Below are 18,000 nucleotides of genomic sequence, written 5' to 3' on the forward strand. Positions count from 1 at the left end.
TTACAGATTTTCTCTCTCTCTCTCTCTCTCTCTCTCTCTCTCTCTCCCCAATGTTATCTCCAAAAGAAAAATACAGCATAATTATCTTTTTCATCTATAGCTAAGACTCCTCCCAAGTAAATACTTTTTAAGGTCTAAGTTTGTACGCAAAGTAGATAGATCTTATTGCTGGGATGATTGCTAAGAAAACTAAAGCTAAAAAATTTTAGCTTGGTAAAACATTGCTGTTTTTAGTCTTTTCGGTTGATATCAAACATATTTGATATTCTCATACTTCGATAATATTGACTTCTACAGTCAATATTGACTCGACGCAGGAAGAAAAAAAGTATGAGAAACTTCAAACCTCAAATGTATTTTTTTTTTTTTTTTTTGATAATCTTTATATTAGTTTTTAACCGCAGATGACTTGCTAACTTTAATTATAACCCAATTAAATGTTTTTCTTCATCTTTCACCGCCCGCCCCCGCCCCCTAATGCTGTGCTTGTGTTTGTTAAGAAAACGCTTAATTGTGTTGCACTGATAAAATACTCTTCAGTTAACGTTTCCCTCCAGAGAAGTTTTGCCGAAAAGAACGGGAATAATTATTTCTCTCCACATACTCAGACGCAAATTTAAAGAATATGGTTCGGAATAATCTTCACAGCTTTTTGAAAAAAAACGTCTGAGGAATGTATTGGAAATTTATCTATTGTGCATCCAATTGATAATTTGATCTGAAATTTCCGTCATTGTATCGGAGCTTTCAATCAGTAGGGAGTGGCATGGTCTTTGTTAACATCCAATGTCGCGGTAAAAATTGCTGAAAAATTTTCGATAGTTAACAATACTTATTATTCTTTTAAAATTGGTGATTTTGAGAGACAAAAGTAGTATGGTAAAGGTTTCCCATCAGTAATTTTGGTTTGGCATTAAAAAGGAATATTTATATGCATTCCAGATTGTAATATAGTTCCTGGTCAGGGAAAAGATTTTAAATGGCCGAAAACCCGATTTAACTATACCTAATATTGTAAAAAAGTTAAGTTTAAACTATATGTATGTACGCATCTATTCTAGACCATTGCAAAAAAAAATTCTTTAATTATATGATGCAACTCTATCTTGTTTCTTTTGGCAAAATGTGAATGTATGCAATGTTTTAGATCATTTGATGATGTTTTGATCCCCGTTCAACCCAAATAATTGAATGGAAATCCTGTTCACCACCACTGAGCAAGATTTCTACTGCCTGGTTTTTATTTAACTTGAAATAAATTGGCTTACAAATAATTTACAATTTAATGTAACAGTTGTAAGAACTATATTATTATTATGTAATTGTACCTTTCAGTTACCGTGTATTAAATTTTCTCTTTTTGTTAAACCGTACTGCATTACAGATATTTTTTCAGGATTTTAGTGTGGAAAAATAAAGATTCCTTTAGTAAATTAGTTATTCCTTTAGTAAATTAGTTATTTGGGTTGGGCGGGGGTCAAAACGTCATCAAATGATCTAAAATTTGCACACAATTATGTTTTGCCAAAAAAACAAAACAAGATAAGAGGGCTGCATCATGTAGTTTAAAAAAAATTTCATTGCAATTGTCAAATGTATATATGTAAGTATCTATGTAAGTATCTATGTATGCTTATTCTAGGAATTTAGATGGGGAGGGAGAGAGAGGGCTGAATTTTAGTTACATAATTCCATCCCACCGAAGGTTCCTGAATCCGTCGCTGATTAAGTAATAGCTGCCGTCTAGTTTAGAATTTTAACATGAACAATCTTCCCATGGTCGTTATAGTCATAAATATAATAGTAGTCATTGGCCTACAATGAATTTCAATTTGATTTAAAGTACGATGCTCATTTTTTGACTTATTTCCACCCCAACATCTTTTTATCAACCAGTTTCATTCGTGTTGAATTTATGTACTCCTAATGACCTATAGCTAAAACTGTTACATAAGTCAGGAAGAAAACGATATTAATTTTAATTAGCACTTCTCTAACAATTAGAAGTCGTTAGAAAGACTTTTTTAATTACTAATCGATTCATACTTAAAACTTTTCCGTGCGGTAATTTCCCCCTGCAATTTTTATTTTCGTTTCAAATACGGAAATTAATTTTTAACTTAGCTCGTGCAAACATCCTCAAAATAGACTTCGAAATCACTTGTTCAAACGTTTATAAAATGATTTAACTAATAAATTTTTTAATAACGTATCTTGGAATCCCTATAAATTTAGCGATGAAGCTAAAGGTCGCTTTTTGGACTACCAGTTTCATTAGAAAGTTAGCATTTCCACAAAGAATTGTCTGATTGACAGAAGAATGCTTGACAACTTTTGGTAATTCACAATAAAATTGTTCTAAAATTTTCTTAACGCAAGTTAAATTTACTCTTTTTCTGAAGATCAGAAATTCTTTTTCAGCAAAAATGTTATTTCTATGCTGCCTGGTACCTAGCACGATGTAATTATGGTGGTATCTTACATAATCTAAGATATTTGCTTTTTTGTAGGGCGTGTATCTTTCTTTTGTAGGGCGTGTATCTTTTTTGTATTTTCCCTTCAAAAACATAATTCATTTCAGTTATACGACATTTTGGTGTTGGTTTGATTAGGAAGTACCTTTTTTGTTCTTTCGATTTTTGGTATTTCATTGCGTATACTTCTTTTTTTAGAGGGTTTTGATAAAACACCTGTGACTGAATGGACAATTGTTGAGGTAAATTCATGGCTAGAAAGTATCGGGTGCGGAGAGTACAAAAAAGTATTTTTCGAGCATAAAATTAGAGGCGGGCGGGAACTACTTGAATTGAAAGATAAAGACCTTATGGTATAGTTTTCTTTAAATTTCATCGATTTTTTTTTTTTACTTTTCCTTTGTATTTTTCTCAAATTGTACTTTTTTCTGGTTTTCCACTATTATTCAATTTACATAGCATGCTTTAAAATTGTCATAGGAGTTTGGAATTTCAAAAACTGGTCACATAAAACGTATAATGGATAAACTTAAAGAATTAAAGCATTCTCGAGTGAACACAAAGTCCTCTAAATGGACGCGAAAAACTGTTCAGTGAACGGTGTCTTGTGCGCATTGGATTTTTTTTGCTGTTCTTCCTCTTCTGTCTTCTAAAGAGATTTGCAACAAGCCTTAATTTATATATATATATATATATATATATATATATATATATATATATATATATATATATATATATATATATATATATATATATATATATATATATATATATATATATATATATATATATATATATATATATATATATATATATATATATATATATATATATATATAGTATTTCTGGAAATGCTATTACCGACATATGACTCTCATTTCATGTTCTGAAGTCATGAAACTGTTATGTAGTTTCAAGTTGATTTTTGAGACTTTTATCGCATATTTTATGCTTCCCTTGTGGAATTGGTTGACCCAATATATGGTATCTTCAAACACAAATGCGCGAACGCACATTTAGATATTGTTACACTATATTTTACTTATAACAAAATTTCAAAGTGATGATTTAGTAGTAGGGCTGTGCCTTGATTATAAAATTTTTTGACGGCAGGACCTGTGTAATTTATTTGAATGATAAAGTATAACTATGGTATACAAGTTGTTGTTTTTTTTGTTTTTTTCTCTCCTTTTTTAAATATAACATCTTCTTACAAAGAATTAAGTATCCATAAAAAAAGGATGTTTTTTAATGCGTCAGTTTTGAATGAAGAATTCTGTTTGAATACCCAGAAGAAAGGAATTTAAATTAGGAAGTAACATCAAGTGATATGTGAGAGTTAAAAATCTTTGCAAAGTAAAAACTTGTTAGAAAAGACATCTTTTCTGATTACTTCATGAAAAAATCAATAGAACGATATTATATACAACCATTATATCACATTGGTGAGAGCATACATTTAAAAGCAATGTGTCCTATTAAAAAATGTGTCCTATTAAAAGCAATGTGTCCTATTAAAAAATGGCGGAAAATTTGTTTTGGTATCGCTATGAATGATTGTAGTAAGAGTTTCGAACGCTGTTAATAGCAATAGTAAAAGGTTAAAATTAAACGACATTATCATTACAATCATTCTTTATCTACAATCCTTGCCGTGATAAAGCAAATACGGCTGAAACTTGTTAAATTTACCAGACGTAGTTGAATATCGTGAATTAGTGATCTGCAATGATTATCTAATCTTGGCACAAGCACTCCATTTTGTAACGTGGACTTCAGATGCAGAAACTCACTTTGTGCGAAAGATTCGAAGTGAAACACACATCTTGCGATTGTCAAAAATTGAATATGAGCTTAATGTTATGATCTAAGAAAAACCTTTTGGGGGATGACAGGTCTATACCCATTTGAGACTTGGATGTAAGTCCCATAATCTTGTTATACCGTCCTTAAAAGAAAATATAATTTTGATTTCGTCAATAAATCGACTTATTACAAAAAAAAAAAAAAAGAAAAAAAAAGAAAAAAAAAATTTAAAGTTTTTGGTTGTTTTTTTGGGTGGGTACTCTTAGTTTTTATGTTGGGAAAATTGATCAATTCAGTTTGTCCTATCAACAATTTCAGATTTGATAACAAGCATCATCCTGTGCATGCGCATCTTTTGTCATATTTAACAATTTGTTCAACGCTACAATAGCTCTCTTGGAGTTTATTTTGAGCAACACTTTTTTAGAGCCCAATAAGTTTGCATATTTGTGTTACAGTATTTAACAGTAAAAGACATGAACTAAAAAAAACTTCTAAAAACTTTGCGCGTAAAAATAAGAATTTAACTTTGTTTTTAATTGTTCTTACACTATCATGTTTTTTGCTTGATGTTTTTATTTATTTATTTTAATTTAGAATTTACATGATAATCCTTCTTTAGTATCAAATAAAAAAAAAAAAAAAATTTATTCAAATTTAATCAGCTTACTTTTCAAAACTTGAAAATTAACAAACTTTTCAATGAATTCCTTTTTGTTTGAATCACTTTTTTTTTAACTTCATGACTTCATTTTTTTTTTTTTTTTTTTGTCACACTTTTTATTGAAATTTAAAATTAGGGGAGATGGGGGCACTCTGAGCCTTTTTATGGTTTATGGTTGATTACTTGAAAACCCTTGCAGACAACAAAATACTATTTTCAATATTTTTAAAAAAATATTTATTTCTTTATTCAAATCAACCAGCTAATTTTGGTTCAAATAATATTTAGTAAGCTAGAACTCAACTTTATAACGTCACCTACAAAGGACGTTATAAAGTTGATCAAGGACGTTATAAAGCAGATCAAGGTGCCCCATATATGGGGCACCTTGATCTGCACTATGGAACACTTTGATCTTATATGCAAATCTAAAATTTTGAAAAAAAATCATAAACATTTTTAGAACTTGAAGCAATAATTATTTTATTCGTCACAAAAATGGCAGTAACATAACAAAAGAACATAAGTAAAAATACAAATTCAATCAATCAATCAATGAAGCAGCATTAATTAACTAAACATGAAGAAAAACAACGTAAAACTAAATGGACGAGAAACAGTGACATAAAATTAGCAGCTATTTACAAATACAGACGCTCAGAATAAATTGACCAAGTCTGCTACGCACGGGTATCGAACCCCAACACCAAGCGTGCACCACTGCTCAATAGGCCGATCTTTTTCTTCAATGAGAACAGCATGGAAAACGCAAGACAAAAAGTTAGTCTTGTTCGTATCATCTTATTTAAATGTTTGACCTTTCGTATAAACAGTTTCAAATCCAGAGGCAGCTGATACATATTTATGTCTATCAAAATTCAACAAAATTAAATCGAGTATTATTACTCTATCTTGATAAAATAATTTACCTTTTTATTTTTTATTATTAATTTTATTTATCTAGCAAATGGAAATATTTTTTCTTTGTGCAATGAATGCATTTCAATAGTTATTCTAACTAAATACAACAAATTATACATGTATCATAATTTTAGTATGGGGCACCTTGATCCTCAGATCAACCACCCCTGTGTAAGAGAGATCAAGGAACCCCTATAGGTATACATTATGTAATAATGGCTGTATCTCGCTGATAAATAACATTGAACGGCGAAATCATACCATAAAATAATAGTCGATAAAATACCTAGTGACTGCAGTTGATATTTTACAAATATTTAACATAGTAATAAAAAAATATGAATAATTCTCGTGTTCATCAAATTTACTTTTTATCGTGAAAATCAAACTTTTATTTCTTAAAATTCGTAAAACCGATTTTTTGAAAAAACAACAGCGAAAATAAATAGCCGGAAGTATATGCTGATAGTAACTTATGACGTCACGCAGATATAATCATAAATACATGATGTAGCGCTAAAAGATCAAGCTGCCCCACAGATCAAAGAGCCCCCAACTCCCCTACATTTTTTTCTACAGACGGTGTAATCAGACTTTACCCAAGCGACATAAAAGTTACACATTTTTAAACGAGTTAGTGGTAGAAAAGGAAAAAATCATATCAGGAAAAGAAAACGAAAAAGAAAATAACGCAGTTTAAAAGATTTTTCGGTAAAAAAAAAAAAAAGTTTTGAGTGAAATTCTCATAAAAAAAAAGAAGGGAAAAATAGTAAATACGAAAGATAAAGTTAATGTTAAATTTAAAAAAAAAAAGAAGGTAAATAAATAAAACAAGAAAAAAAAAAAATGAGAAGTTAAAAATCAAAATCATTTTCCTTGCTAAAAAAAAAAACAAAAGCAAGAACCGTTATGGCTATAGATACACAAAACCCGTTAAAAGTTAAGAAAAGAAAAGACTGCTGTCAATAAAATGAAAGTCGTTTCTTAATTTGTCATAAAATTATAAGTGTGACAACTTTTGTCTAAAAATTTTTATATTAGTTAAGATTTTATGTTAGTTACGATTTTAAAATTCAACTGACATCTTTTTATAAGTTTTAATATTTGCCTAATATCATCGGGATAACTGAATCTAACCTCCAAGAAAAAGATGTGTCTACAAGTAATGCTGATTTATATGGGTATGCATCTGTTCACACACCAACTATAGCCAAAATAGAGCGGTGCTTTGATGTATTTTAAATTTAGCTTGAACTTTAACATCAGAACTGATTAATTAAAGTAATAAATTGTAAAAAAAAAGGCAATCTAATGGTTGTTTACATCGTCATCCATCAATGTGTCCATCTGAACCTGTTGATAACAGCCAAAATCCTGATTCCGATAGGGACAAGTGTTTTTATTTTTAAGTTGGCACTACTGTCAACAACATCTATTCCAAGTTACACATCAAAATTTGGATTAATGTTTCAGATACGCGTCTTTTTGTAAATAGCTAAAAGTGAATTTTGTGTTTTTGTAATGTCTTAAACTATTCAACAGCGCAGTTCCATTAAATTTTGTGTGCAGAATGAAATTTCTGCAGCCAAAACGTTGAAAATGTTGCAGAAGACCTTCGGTGAGCAAGAGCTATTGAAAACAAGAGATTGAGTGGTACAAAATGTTCAGAGTGTCGGAAAAGTGTTGAAGACGAGGTATGACCAGAACGACCATGTACATCAACTGATGAGATAAACTTACTGCTTCTTGTTGATGTTGCTACACGTCAACAAAATCAAAGAATTGGTGTTCCAAAATTGTCATTTGACAGTCCGAGGCCTTACTGATCTTGTCGGAATATCGGTAGGAGTAGTGAAAACCATTTTGAGTGACCATTTGGGCCACAGAAAAGTCAAATCTCGATTGGTGCCAAAAACGTTCAAGTTCATGGAAAAACAGCGCCGCTTTGAAGTGTGTGAAATAATGTTTTCCAACTATCAAGACAAAATGAAACGCGTCATAAAGGAAAATGTGACTTGGATCTATTCTTACGACCCGGAAACAACCGATCAATTGGGTGAATATCGTGTAATAGGTGAACCGAGACCGGAAAAACCAATTCAAAAGTACGTCAAAAACCAAGGTCATGATGACAGTTTTCTTTGATTATCGTGGAGTGGTGTACTAAACTCCTTCCAACAGGCCAAACTGTCAACAAATAATACTATTTGGATGTTAAGCATCGTTTGCGTCCTGCTGTATTTCAAAAAAAGACCGGATTTGCGGAGAGACAATTCTTGGTTTTTGCATCACGGAAATTCACCATCTTACATTGTACTCGTAATTCGTGATCATTTCGCCACAAACTCAACCCATATTGTTTCACAACCACCGTATTCGCCTGACTTGGTACCATAAGATTTATGGCTTTTTTTGCTAAACTCAAGACACCGCTCCGTGGGCACCGTTTTGAATTGATAGAAGAGATAGAAACCGAAACGAAGGGGGAATCGAAGTTTTAAAAATTGGAAAAAACATTGGTACAATTGTATTACATCTAGAGGGGGACTACTTTGAGGGAGATGAAATGAATTTAAAAGAATATATAAATATTTTCTGATTTATAAACAAATTTCCATTATTTTTTGCTCACAGTAGTATATCCAAATTTCTTCATTTCTATAACTCAATCCAGTTCTTAAATTAATTTTTTTCTTTGGGATAACTACTTTAGTAATTGGATATAACCTAAGATCAGCTACTTACAACAACTTAACTATCCTACTAAAACAGACAAATAAATATTGAATTAATTCAGTGTATAACTCCTTCAAACATTCCTTCCAGACATCCTAAAAACAGATTTTATTCTTAAAGCCCTCCATCATTTCTAGCTATATATATATATATATATATATATATATATATATATATATATATATATATATATATATATATATATATATATATATATATATATATATATATATATATATATATATATATATATATATATATATATATATATATATATATATATACACCTTGTACAGAAAGTTTAAATGCACTTGTTTTTTTGCATGTTATGGTAAATGTGGACTGGTGCAAAGAGAAAATCTGACGCAAGGTCTTCGTTTTTGGTTTTTTTTTCTTCTTAGCCAATTATTAATTAAGAGAAAATGCAATTATTAAAAAATTAATTAAGAAAAAATGTAATATCAAACAGAAATAATCAAAAAATTGATGAGAAGAAAGTGCAATAAAGTTTAAACGCACTTATTAATTTTTTTGTTATGGAAATATGTTAATATGGGATATGATCCCCGTTGTTTTTGATAGATGCTTGTAATCGCCTTGACATTGATTCAATAAGATTTTCAATCATCTTGATTGGTATTTCAAGCCACAATTTTGTTAGTTCTTCTTTAAGCATTTCGTGACGAGTTGTTTGCTTTTTTGTTAGTTGTTAATCCATCCAGCTCCATTAATTTTTGATCGAGTTTAAGTCAGATGATCGAGCTAGCCAAGTCATGAGCCGAATATTACTTTAATAAATAATTGGTAATTGAATGTGTTGTATGACATGGAGCATTGCCTTGTTGAAATAACCAGTTTTGATCAGCCTGGAATAAATCGCAACTAAGGATAAGCGAATTTTCCAAAACGTCACGATACACATATTGGTTCAATCTTCCTTCGTATATTTTATGACAGCCAACGCCTGAGCCTGATATGCATCCCCATATGCCGACGGAGCCACCACCTATTTGTATACGGCTGTGTTTGTGTTGCTACAAATATTTTTCCGTATTTTTGCGGCGAACAAATCTCTTGTTTTTTCTGTTAATAATTTCAAAATTCGACTCATCGCTAATGATACTCATTTTCCATTGTTCCACTGAATAATTTAAACGCTATTTGCACTTTTTTTTTCGTTTTAGACGATCGCTTAACGACAACATAGGCTTTCTTACAGCATGAAACGAATTTAATTATTTTTTGCGTAATAACTTATTTATTGTCTTACAACTGTTTTCACTACAAGCGAACTATTGATTTCTGTACTCAAAGCTGATACTCCTGCTTTTGGGTTGCGTCTGCTAAGCGTATAAAGCATGTTTTCATCGCGAGCTGACAGTTTTTTTGGGCGCCCAATTCGAGGTTTATCATTGACACTACCAGTCGATAAGTAATTTTTTATTGTTGTACGAACACTAAATTCAGAAATATTCAAGTGTCTGTCGATTTTTCGATTGCTCATTTTCATTTTATGCATGCCAATGACTTGCCACTTGATTTTCGATGAGACAGCTATTTTACCCATGAAAATATGATCTTTTGATAAAGTTTTATCAGTTGAAAATTGCTGAAGGTTGAATTAAATCGTAGACACAGTTTTTTTTTGCTGAATAAAAAAAGAGTAAAGATGCAAATACAATATGCTGACGATAGCAGACTGTTGAGTGATGAAAATGCAAAAGAGTACAAGAAAAAAAATCAATCCATTAACAAGAGTTACGAGTTTTCCAATCAAAGTGCGTTTAAACTTTATTTCTAAAAATTGAAAGGACTTAATTGCTCCGTTAATTTTCTCATCACTCTCCACCTCCTTTATGGCATCCTTACATTTTTTTCTTCTCTAAATCATTAAATTAAACCATTAGTATAAATAAACAAAAAATGCGGACCACATCTCATCAATTTATTGGGTTATCATTTCTTAAAAGAATTATAAGTCAAAAAAACAAGTGCGTTTAAACTTTCTGAACAAGGCGTGTATGTATATATATATATATATATATATATATATATATATATATATATATATATATATATATATATATATATATATATATATATATATATATATATATATATATATATATATATATATATGTAAATATATACACTCACATATATATATTTACATATATAGTATAAAAGAATATTATTTCGTCGTTTACTTGAAAAAGTTTTTCAAGTAAATGAAGAAAAATTTGCATTTTAGAAAGCTGAAGAACTTATCGAATATACGTTTGTGACAATCTTATTGCTTCTTGCAAGTTGCAGTATTGAAGATTTTGCAAGTTACACTAACATCTAGGTGAACCAGTTAGTCTAACCAATCAGTAAACAAGCCTATGTGATGAACAGGCACTTGGTGAAAAAATAAATACTGACGACGGTTCGGTCATTCAAATTTATCGATTAAATTTGTTTGCCTGTTTGCCGCATTTAATTTAAACACATTTCCAGTACTCCACTTCAGCATTTTCTGAGTAAACGCGCGCTTGAGCGTCGCTTTGGTATTCAAAAGTTTTAAAATCTCAAAAACCTCGAATTATCACTTTTGATGAGTCGTTTTAAAAAATACCCACAATATTGTAAATATTATAAATAAGAGGCCTGACAATGCTTTACTCATCGAAAATATGACGTCAAAAATTCCGGTGAAAGTTTTTTGGATTGATGGAGCTTGCATTAATTACATTTTTATAAACAGATGATGACAAGATCTTTAAAATGGATTTTTTTCTTTCATCTACTGGTGGTAATGATCGGGACGTGCGCTTATGCAAAAAAGCGCGTGTCTGTAGCCTTGCGAAGGAATGCTAGAAATACTAAGGGAGGAAGTCAAAATGCAGAGAACTTAAAAGGAAGACCTGGACAAGGCTATTACATAGCTTTAGAGATTGGGACACCACCGCAAAGGGTAAGACAAATTTTTTAAAATGTAGATGGAATAAGTAACATACCAGAAAATTGTGCTTTACGAGATATTAAACAAAAACTGAATGCGTTATTTCTTGGCAACCTAAAATGAGCATAAATATAGTTTCAAAATCAAATTTTTTGATTTATAATTACATTTTAAAATTAACATTTCTTTCTCTTATTTTAGATAAATGTCCTAGTTGATACAGGGAGCAGTAACTTTGCCGTTGCCGCAACACCTCATCCTTATTTACCTGTTTACTTCCACCCAGATAGGTTAGTAGTTAATGTTAAACTTAGAATCTACCGTTTGCCGATGTTTATTTACTTCGTTAACTTAAAACTTGAATTTGCGGTTTTATGTTTACTAGAAATTAAAAAGAAAAAAAAATTCGCAAAATGTTTTAGTTTAATTTTTTTAAGGTTACGATATGAAAATAAGTTGTTTTAAAAATAAAATGTTTACGAAACATAACATTGTGAATGCAACACTTAAAACAAAATTTTAAAAGCGTAGTTTTAAAATTTTGTACTTTTAAATTGTTGTTTTTAGGTGCTTCTTTATTAACTTCTGAATTTAATTTCATTTTGCTTTCCTCCTTTTGCATCCTTTTTTAATCTATTTTGCATAAATTGATACATAATCATTTGTGCTCATAAAACAACTATATACATTTGATATGTTTTTTGTTGAAGATAGTTGTTTGCCTAACCTTGACGAATCTTTCAATCGAGGTCGTGTCTCACTTTTTTTCACTTGTCACTTGCTAAGAAGTTAAGACAGTATATATTTTTTATAGTTGTTACCATGACAAGCAATATATACATTTTTTCTTTAAATTTTTTTCTTCAGTCAATAAGTTGAGAGTATTAGCTTGCCTGTCATAAAACTTTTTTTTTTTTTGATTAAAACCTTTGTTACTCATTGCTTTTTTGAACATATCCAATTTATTTAACAGCGAATGAACAATTTTATTAACTATATTTCAATATTATTTAATAAAAGCTCTTTTTGCACTTGTGGACAACTAGTGTGGAGTTAGTCACTGCTAAATTGTAAATGTTATACACACAAATTGATGCATAGTTGTATAAAGTATATAAAAATTTTGTTTAAAAACTCTATTTTATCAAGTTCATAGTGTTTATCTTTTTTTATATATATATTTGAGGTCTTCAACATTTACAGACTTAAATCGGGCAGTAGCAGTTCCTTACACACAAGGAAATTGGGAAGGAAAGTTGGGAAGTGATCTTATAAGATTTATTGATGCACCAAATGCAACTGTCCGGGTTAATATTGCTGCTATCCAAAGCTCAGAAAATTTTTTCATTAATGGATCTAATTGGGAAGGAATACTTGGTCTTGGCTATGCACGTCTTTCAAAAGTGTGAAATATGTATAATTTTTGTGCTATGTTGTACCAAATAAAAGTCTTATTTAAATATATCATATAAATAGTTATAAGAAATATGTCATGATCACTTTAAACACTCTGTTTTTACACAGCCAGACAGCAGTGTTACTCCATTATTTGATCAATTTGTCATTTCGGATGTTGTAGAGGATACTTTTTCAATGCAATTATGCAGTACTTCAGAACTAGACCCTTCATCTGAACCTACTGTTGCTGGTACAATGGTAAGGTAACTAACAAAAGTATCTACAATTACTATAAAAATGGCTCCAGATTTGGAAATTTGTTTTCTATTTTTAATTACTTTTCTCCAAAAATTCAAGTTGACTTTAAATATTAAAATGAAATTCAACTTGAAAATTTACACTAGAGTAAAATGGTAGTGGTTTCATAAAAATTAATGATATTTTTATTGTGTTCTTTATGCAAAGAGCATTTTTTAAATTTAGGTTTTTGGTGAAATGGATGACGATCTATATAAAGGTGATATGTTATACACCCCTATTGTAAAAAAATGGTATTATGAGGTTGTTATTACAGATATGTCAGTCAATGGTATTAGTTTAGGAGTACATTGCAAGAAATATAATTATGACAAAACAATAGTTGATAGTGGAACTACTAACCTAAGAGTTCCTGAAGAAATATTTAACCTTATTCTGGTTCAGTTGAAGAAGTATGACAAGGTGGGTGTTGTGGTTGTGTGTGTCATTTTAAAAATATTTTGTACTGAATTTGGGTAAATTTTTTAACCAAAAAAGTTTCTATGTTTACATGTTTTTTGAATTTTTGTTTTTTTGTAAATAAAAACCCAGAATTTAGAATTTCTCAATAAATAACTATTAAAGCCATTCTCCTCAAAAATGTTTGACAAAAATAATAATTAACACAGAAAAAAGACTGGAAGAATGAGATTCTGCTCGGTCAACCAGTAAAAGTTTTCATTTAACTTAGGCAATTTTTTTACAGGCTTTGATCAAGCTCATTAATCACATTTAACAAAAGCATATTATGACATGTAACCACAATAACTAAAAATGTGTTTAAATACATGTATGGTTTCATTTTAGCAATTTTTGTTGTTACTTTTTATTGTTATTTTTTATGTTCAAAAAGCTTGGTGTGCCTGATGAGTTCTGGATTGGTAGGCAAATGATGTGCTGGAATTATGATAAAACACCATGGGAGGAATTTCCTCACATGTCCATATCATTATTATCATCACAAAGCAGTTCAAAAGAATTTGTGTTAAAAATTCCCCCACAAGTGATTTATTTTTCATATTTTTTAAGAAGTGAACTTTAAAAAATTTTTCTTTTTATTCTTAAGATATTTGCAGTAATTTTTTACTTAAAGTAAATCTTAATGGAGTTTTCTTAATGTTATGAGTGATATGCATACATATTTAGCTTTACCTGCGTGAAACAATAGAGAGAGGCCCACTTCCAGGCCAGCATTGCTATAAATTTGCAATAACGAAAGCAGAAAAGGGAACAGTGATTGGTGCTGTAGTAATGGAAGGTTTTTATGTGGTATTTGATCGAGAAAATATACGCGTAGGTTTTGCTGCAACTACATGTGGAGGTAGATTTTTAAATTGTTGCTGAAAGATTTATTATATTACGTGCATATTATAATTATTTATTGTGTTATATGTAAATTATAATGAATTATAATTATTCATTATGTTACATGGACATGTTTGTGTACATGCTACATGTAGGCATTTTTGAATGGCTAAATTAACAGATAAAATGAAGATGAGAAAAAACACAAATATCCAATTTCAAAAATTTTAGAATTTATGTTCTTTTTCATCATGCACTGTCACTTACCTATTACTTCTGACAATAAAGAAACAAAAAATCAGCATTATCTGACACTATCGAGGTGTTTAAAAAGTCTAAACAATAAAGACTGCTGAAGTCTTCAAACAAAAATTTTGATTTTTTTCAAAAGTAGAAAAAGTGAATAACTGTGGGTTTTCCCCTGTAGTCTTCAATTGTAAATATAAATTGACATAATCTTAGTAAAAAAAAAAGCTTGTACTACGTTCTCAGTTTTTTTAATTTCAATTTTCATTAAAGTTATCAAATTGCTCATCTTTAAATTTCTTTTTTAGCTGAAGGAAGGTTAAATCCACGATCAGAGGTTTCAGGACCATTTATCCGAGGTAAAGTGCTGTTATTAAATCCAAGTTTTGATCACTTTTTTAATGAATTCCAAAAATGGCTAAATTTTTTTCTTCAGATAATAAGTTTTTTTATTCTAAAATTATTTTTTTAATCTTGTTTTTATTTTTGAAAATCAATCTGTTTTTTTAGCTGACCCAACCGATTGCGAATATATAGAGTCAGAGCTTGCTGACACAGCACTTTTGACAGTTGCTTATGTAATGGCTGGTGTTTGTGGGTTGTGCTTACTTCCAGTTTTTATATTGCTCGGACAAGCTTCATGTAAAAAGAACGTTGAGCCCGTTCGTGTCACCAGAGATTATTGATGTATTGTTTTATATTTTTATTGGGAAAAAGTGACGATGCTATTATTTTATATAATTTAATAAAAAAATAATTCTTGTATTTTTATTATTTTTTTATTTTTCAATTAAAATCTGCAGAATAAATCGATATTGAATTTTTGTCTTAAATTCTTTTACAGAATAAGAAATTATTTTTTAGGCAATAATTTTAAAATTTACAAATTTAACACGAAAAAAAACTATGATATGTAAATTTTACATTTATATCAGATTCTTAATTTTTATTAAAATTAGTATGTTTTAATTTGTATTACTTATATCAGCCGTTGCACAGTGCTTCAGAAGCCAAACGCTTTAATGAGAATCTTTAATTAGAATCTTCGATGTATACTTGAATCCCACTAGAATGATAGTTTTAACTTTTATTCAACGAATTTTTCGCCCTAACAGTTTTTCATCGAATTTAAGATTACATTTGCTTTTCTTTAATTAAAAGTTTATCAAAATCATTTTCCCCGTAAGACTTGGAACTCAATTCAAGATCACAAGAACATTTCCAATAATTAATACGCTTTTTTCCCATTTCCTTTTTTAGGAACCTTATGTAAACACTCATCTGCTTGTAATGATTAACAAATTTTAATATGCTTTCGCCCTCTTATGGCATTTCAGTGCATTGTAATTTCTAGATTATACTTTAACTATCTTCTACGTAAGATCTGAGCTCACAGTTGAAAATACATGCAAGCGGCGGCGACAAGGATGCTTTTTCTCTAAATAACTGCAATTTTTATTTATTATTTTTTCCAGATCTTTAATAATTGCTCTTTTTAGGGTTATTAGCATCTATGATGATTAATAGAGCTATTGCAAAGTTAGTCTGCTTCGAGGTATTCAATGGAAAAACCCCTTATTCCAGCAAAAGATGCTGATTGAGAGATATGCGTTCTGCTTCTCAAGCTTGGAGACATTATAAATTATCTCTGGAATTCTAATTTTATCAAAATTAAGTTGACCTGAGCGTCTAAGATAATTTGTTGAACGGTCTGCATGTTGCCCGTGTCTAACAAGAAATAAAGCAGAGAGTATTGGCCACTTGAAATAGAGGTTATCCTCGTTTTTATAACTTACAACCGCTCTTTTTGGGACACTTGATGATATTTTTATATACGAGTTTCCGCGGCAAGTTTGATGTTGTGCGGTTAATAGATCAAGTAATATATAGTAGTTAAAATTCTAAGCTGGCTCGTATACAAAATCTTCTAACAAATTAAATTTGAATTCTTTACCATCAAGCAACATGTTTTCAACAGAACTGTGCTACGGTCCCTAGCTAATGTAACTCGTTGTAAAAGCGCCGTCGTGTCATTTTAAACGAGCTAAAAAAAAAAGGTCTTTATACCATCGTGCAAGTGCTCTTTCTTGCTCTTCCTAACCGAACTGTAATTTTTTCTCTTCAGGATTCACGTACTCTGGTTGCTATTGTGATATGTAAACGACTTTTATTTCAATCAAGTGTTAAATATTAAAACAAATTTCTTTTCTTTTGTAGAACGATTTGAATTTGTTTAGTACATAATTGAAATAACTGTTTATGCAAGTACCTGTTTAAAGATATTTACTGCGCGTAATCTATTTTAGCCAGCAATAAGGGAAGGGTGTTTTATCTTTGACGATGTTGCTGGGCAGTGTCCAGTGAACTATAGCTCTTCATGGTTTAGCGGATGTTACTCGTCATCGGTAGTAATAGAGTTGTTAACATCCATAAGTTTCACGACTACAATTATGAGAAACTTTCCTAACATCTTGAATATCTAAAACATTCATGTTGTTGATATTTTTGAGCAATGGACTGCTTGTAACTTGTTAAAAAAGCATCAGCAGAGTGATAAAATAAAAAGGAATTATTGTAGAGTTATTTTATAGGAAAAGAATGCTGAATGTAATTTGTAATAAAAAGAGTTGAGAGTATACTCACACCTTTTTACTACAAATTACATTCAGCATTCTTCACTATACAAATACTATATACTTTATTATATATTTTACTAATATTATTGTTCAAAGTATCATTAGCTCTACACATTGTTGTATAAATATTATTTATACTTATGATACATTTACTTATTTGATAAAAGCCATATACACCTAGTTTCTTAAATTTCAGTTACAACACTGTTTAATAACAATTAAATAGATAACGACACAGCTGAAAACTGTTCAACATCCTGAAGTATCAGATTCCAAAATCTACTTATTTTGCATAGATTGAATATTTAATAGTTTGTCAACGCCTGTTTGGGTCACCTTTTTTAGTACCGTCGTTTGATGGTACAAACAGTTTCCAGGAAAAATCATCATGAGCTATCCAACCTTCTTTCCATTTGTTAACGTCAAATTTCTTCAAGAGATTCCAGAAGTTACTTTTGTCGAAGATGTAACATAGGGAAAGGAATTACCTGAAATGGGAAGTCGTTCAGTCGACTTCCATGGGCTCCTCCTCACATGGATAATCAACTCCGACCAGAATCGTAATTATTATTA

The 18,000-nt window shown here is 30.1% G+C and overlaps 2 protein-coding genes across 13 annotated transcripts in view; both read left to right on the top strand.

Annotated features, from left to right (window-relative positions):
* Positions 1-3,186, top strand: part of LOC145191052 (diacylglycerol kinase delta-like) — a 22,421-nt gene extending 19,235 nt beyond the window's left edge. For 3 of the 8 annotated variants that reach the window (XM_090066019.1, XM_090066018.1, XM_090066017.1), the window contains 2 exons: positions 2,673-2,827; positions 2,955-3,184. In XM_090066019.1, coding sequence (XP_089922145.1) covers positions 2,673-2,827; positions 2,955-3,071 — 272 coding nt within the window. In that variant the 3' untranslated portion in view covers positions 3,072-3,184. Of the gene's footprint in view, positions 1-1,147; positions 1,445-2,672; positions 2,828-2,954 lie in introns of those variants that run through there. The other 5 variants (XM_090066013.1, XM_090066012.1, XM_090066020.1 and 2 more) reach the window with 3 other exon arrangements.
* A 6,719-nt stretch (positions 3,187-9,905) lies between these two features.
* LOC145191245 (beta-secretase 1-like) lies at positions 9,906-15,507 on the top strand. Of its 5 annotated transcripts, none has more exons than XM_090067253.1 (10): positions 9,906-10,379; positions 10,853-11,557; positions 11,747-11,835; positions 12,732-12,948; positions 13,070-13,201; positions 13,427-13,663; positions 14,094-14,243; positions 14,387-14,561; positions 15,100-15,150; positions 15,302-15,507. In XM_090067253.1, the coding sequence occupies exons 2-10, from the start codon at positions 11,348-11,350 to the stop codon at positions 15,475-15,477; spliced, it is 1,437 nt and encodes a 478-aa protein (XP_089923379.1). In that variant the 5' UTR covers positions 9,906-10,379; positions 10,853-11,347; the 3' UTR covers positions 15,478-15,507. The 5 variants fall into 5 exon arrangements, with proteins under 5 accessions (XP_089923379.1, XP_089923381.1, XP_089923380.1 ...); XM_090067255.1 differs by having other exon boundaries at positions 9,906-10,033; positions 12,732-12,959; positions 13,074-13,201; XM_090067254.1 differs by having other exon boundaries at positions 9,906-10,033.
* Positions 15,508-18,000: the final 2,493 nt, after the last annotated feature.

This window comes from Hydra viridissima, unplaced genomic scaffold (genome assembly GCF_058129835.1).
Source record: "Hydra viridissima isolate aposymbiotic clone 2 unplaced genomic scaffold, HvirCarnegie_v1 scaffold_11, whole genome shotgun sequence".
NCBI lineage: Eukaryota > Metazoa > Cnidaria > Hydrozoa > Anthoathecata > Hydridae > Hydra > Hydra viridissima.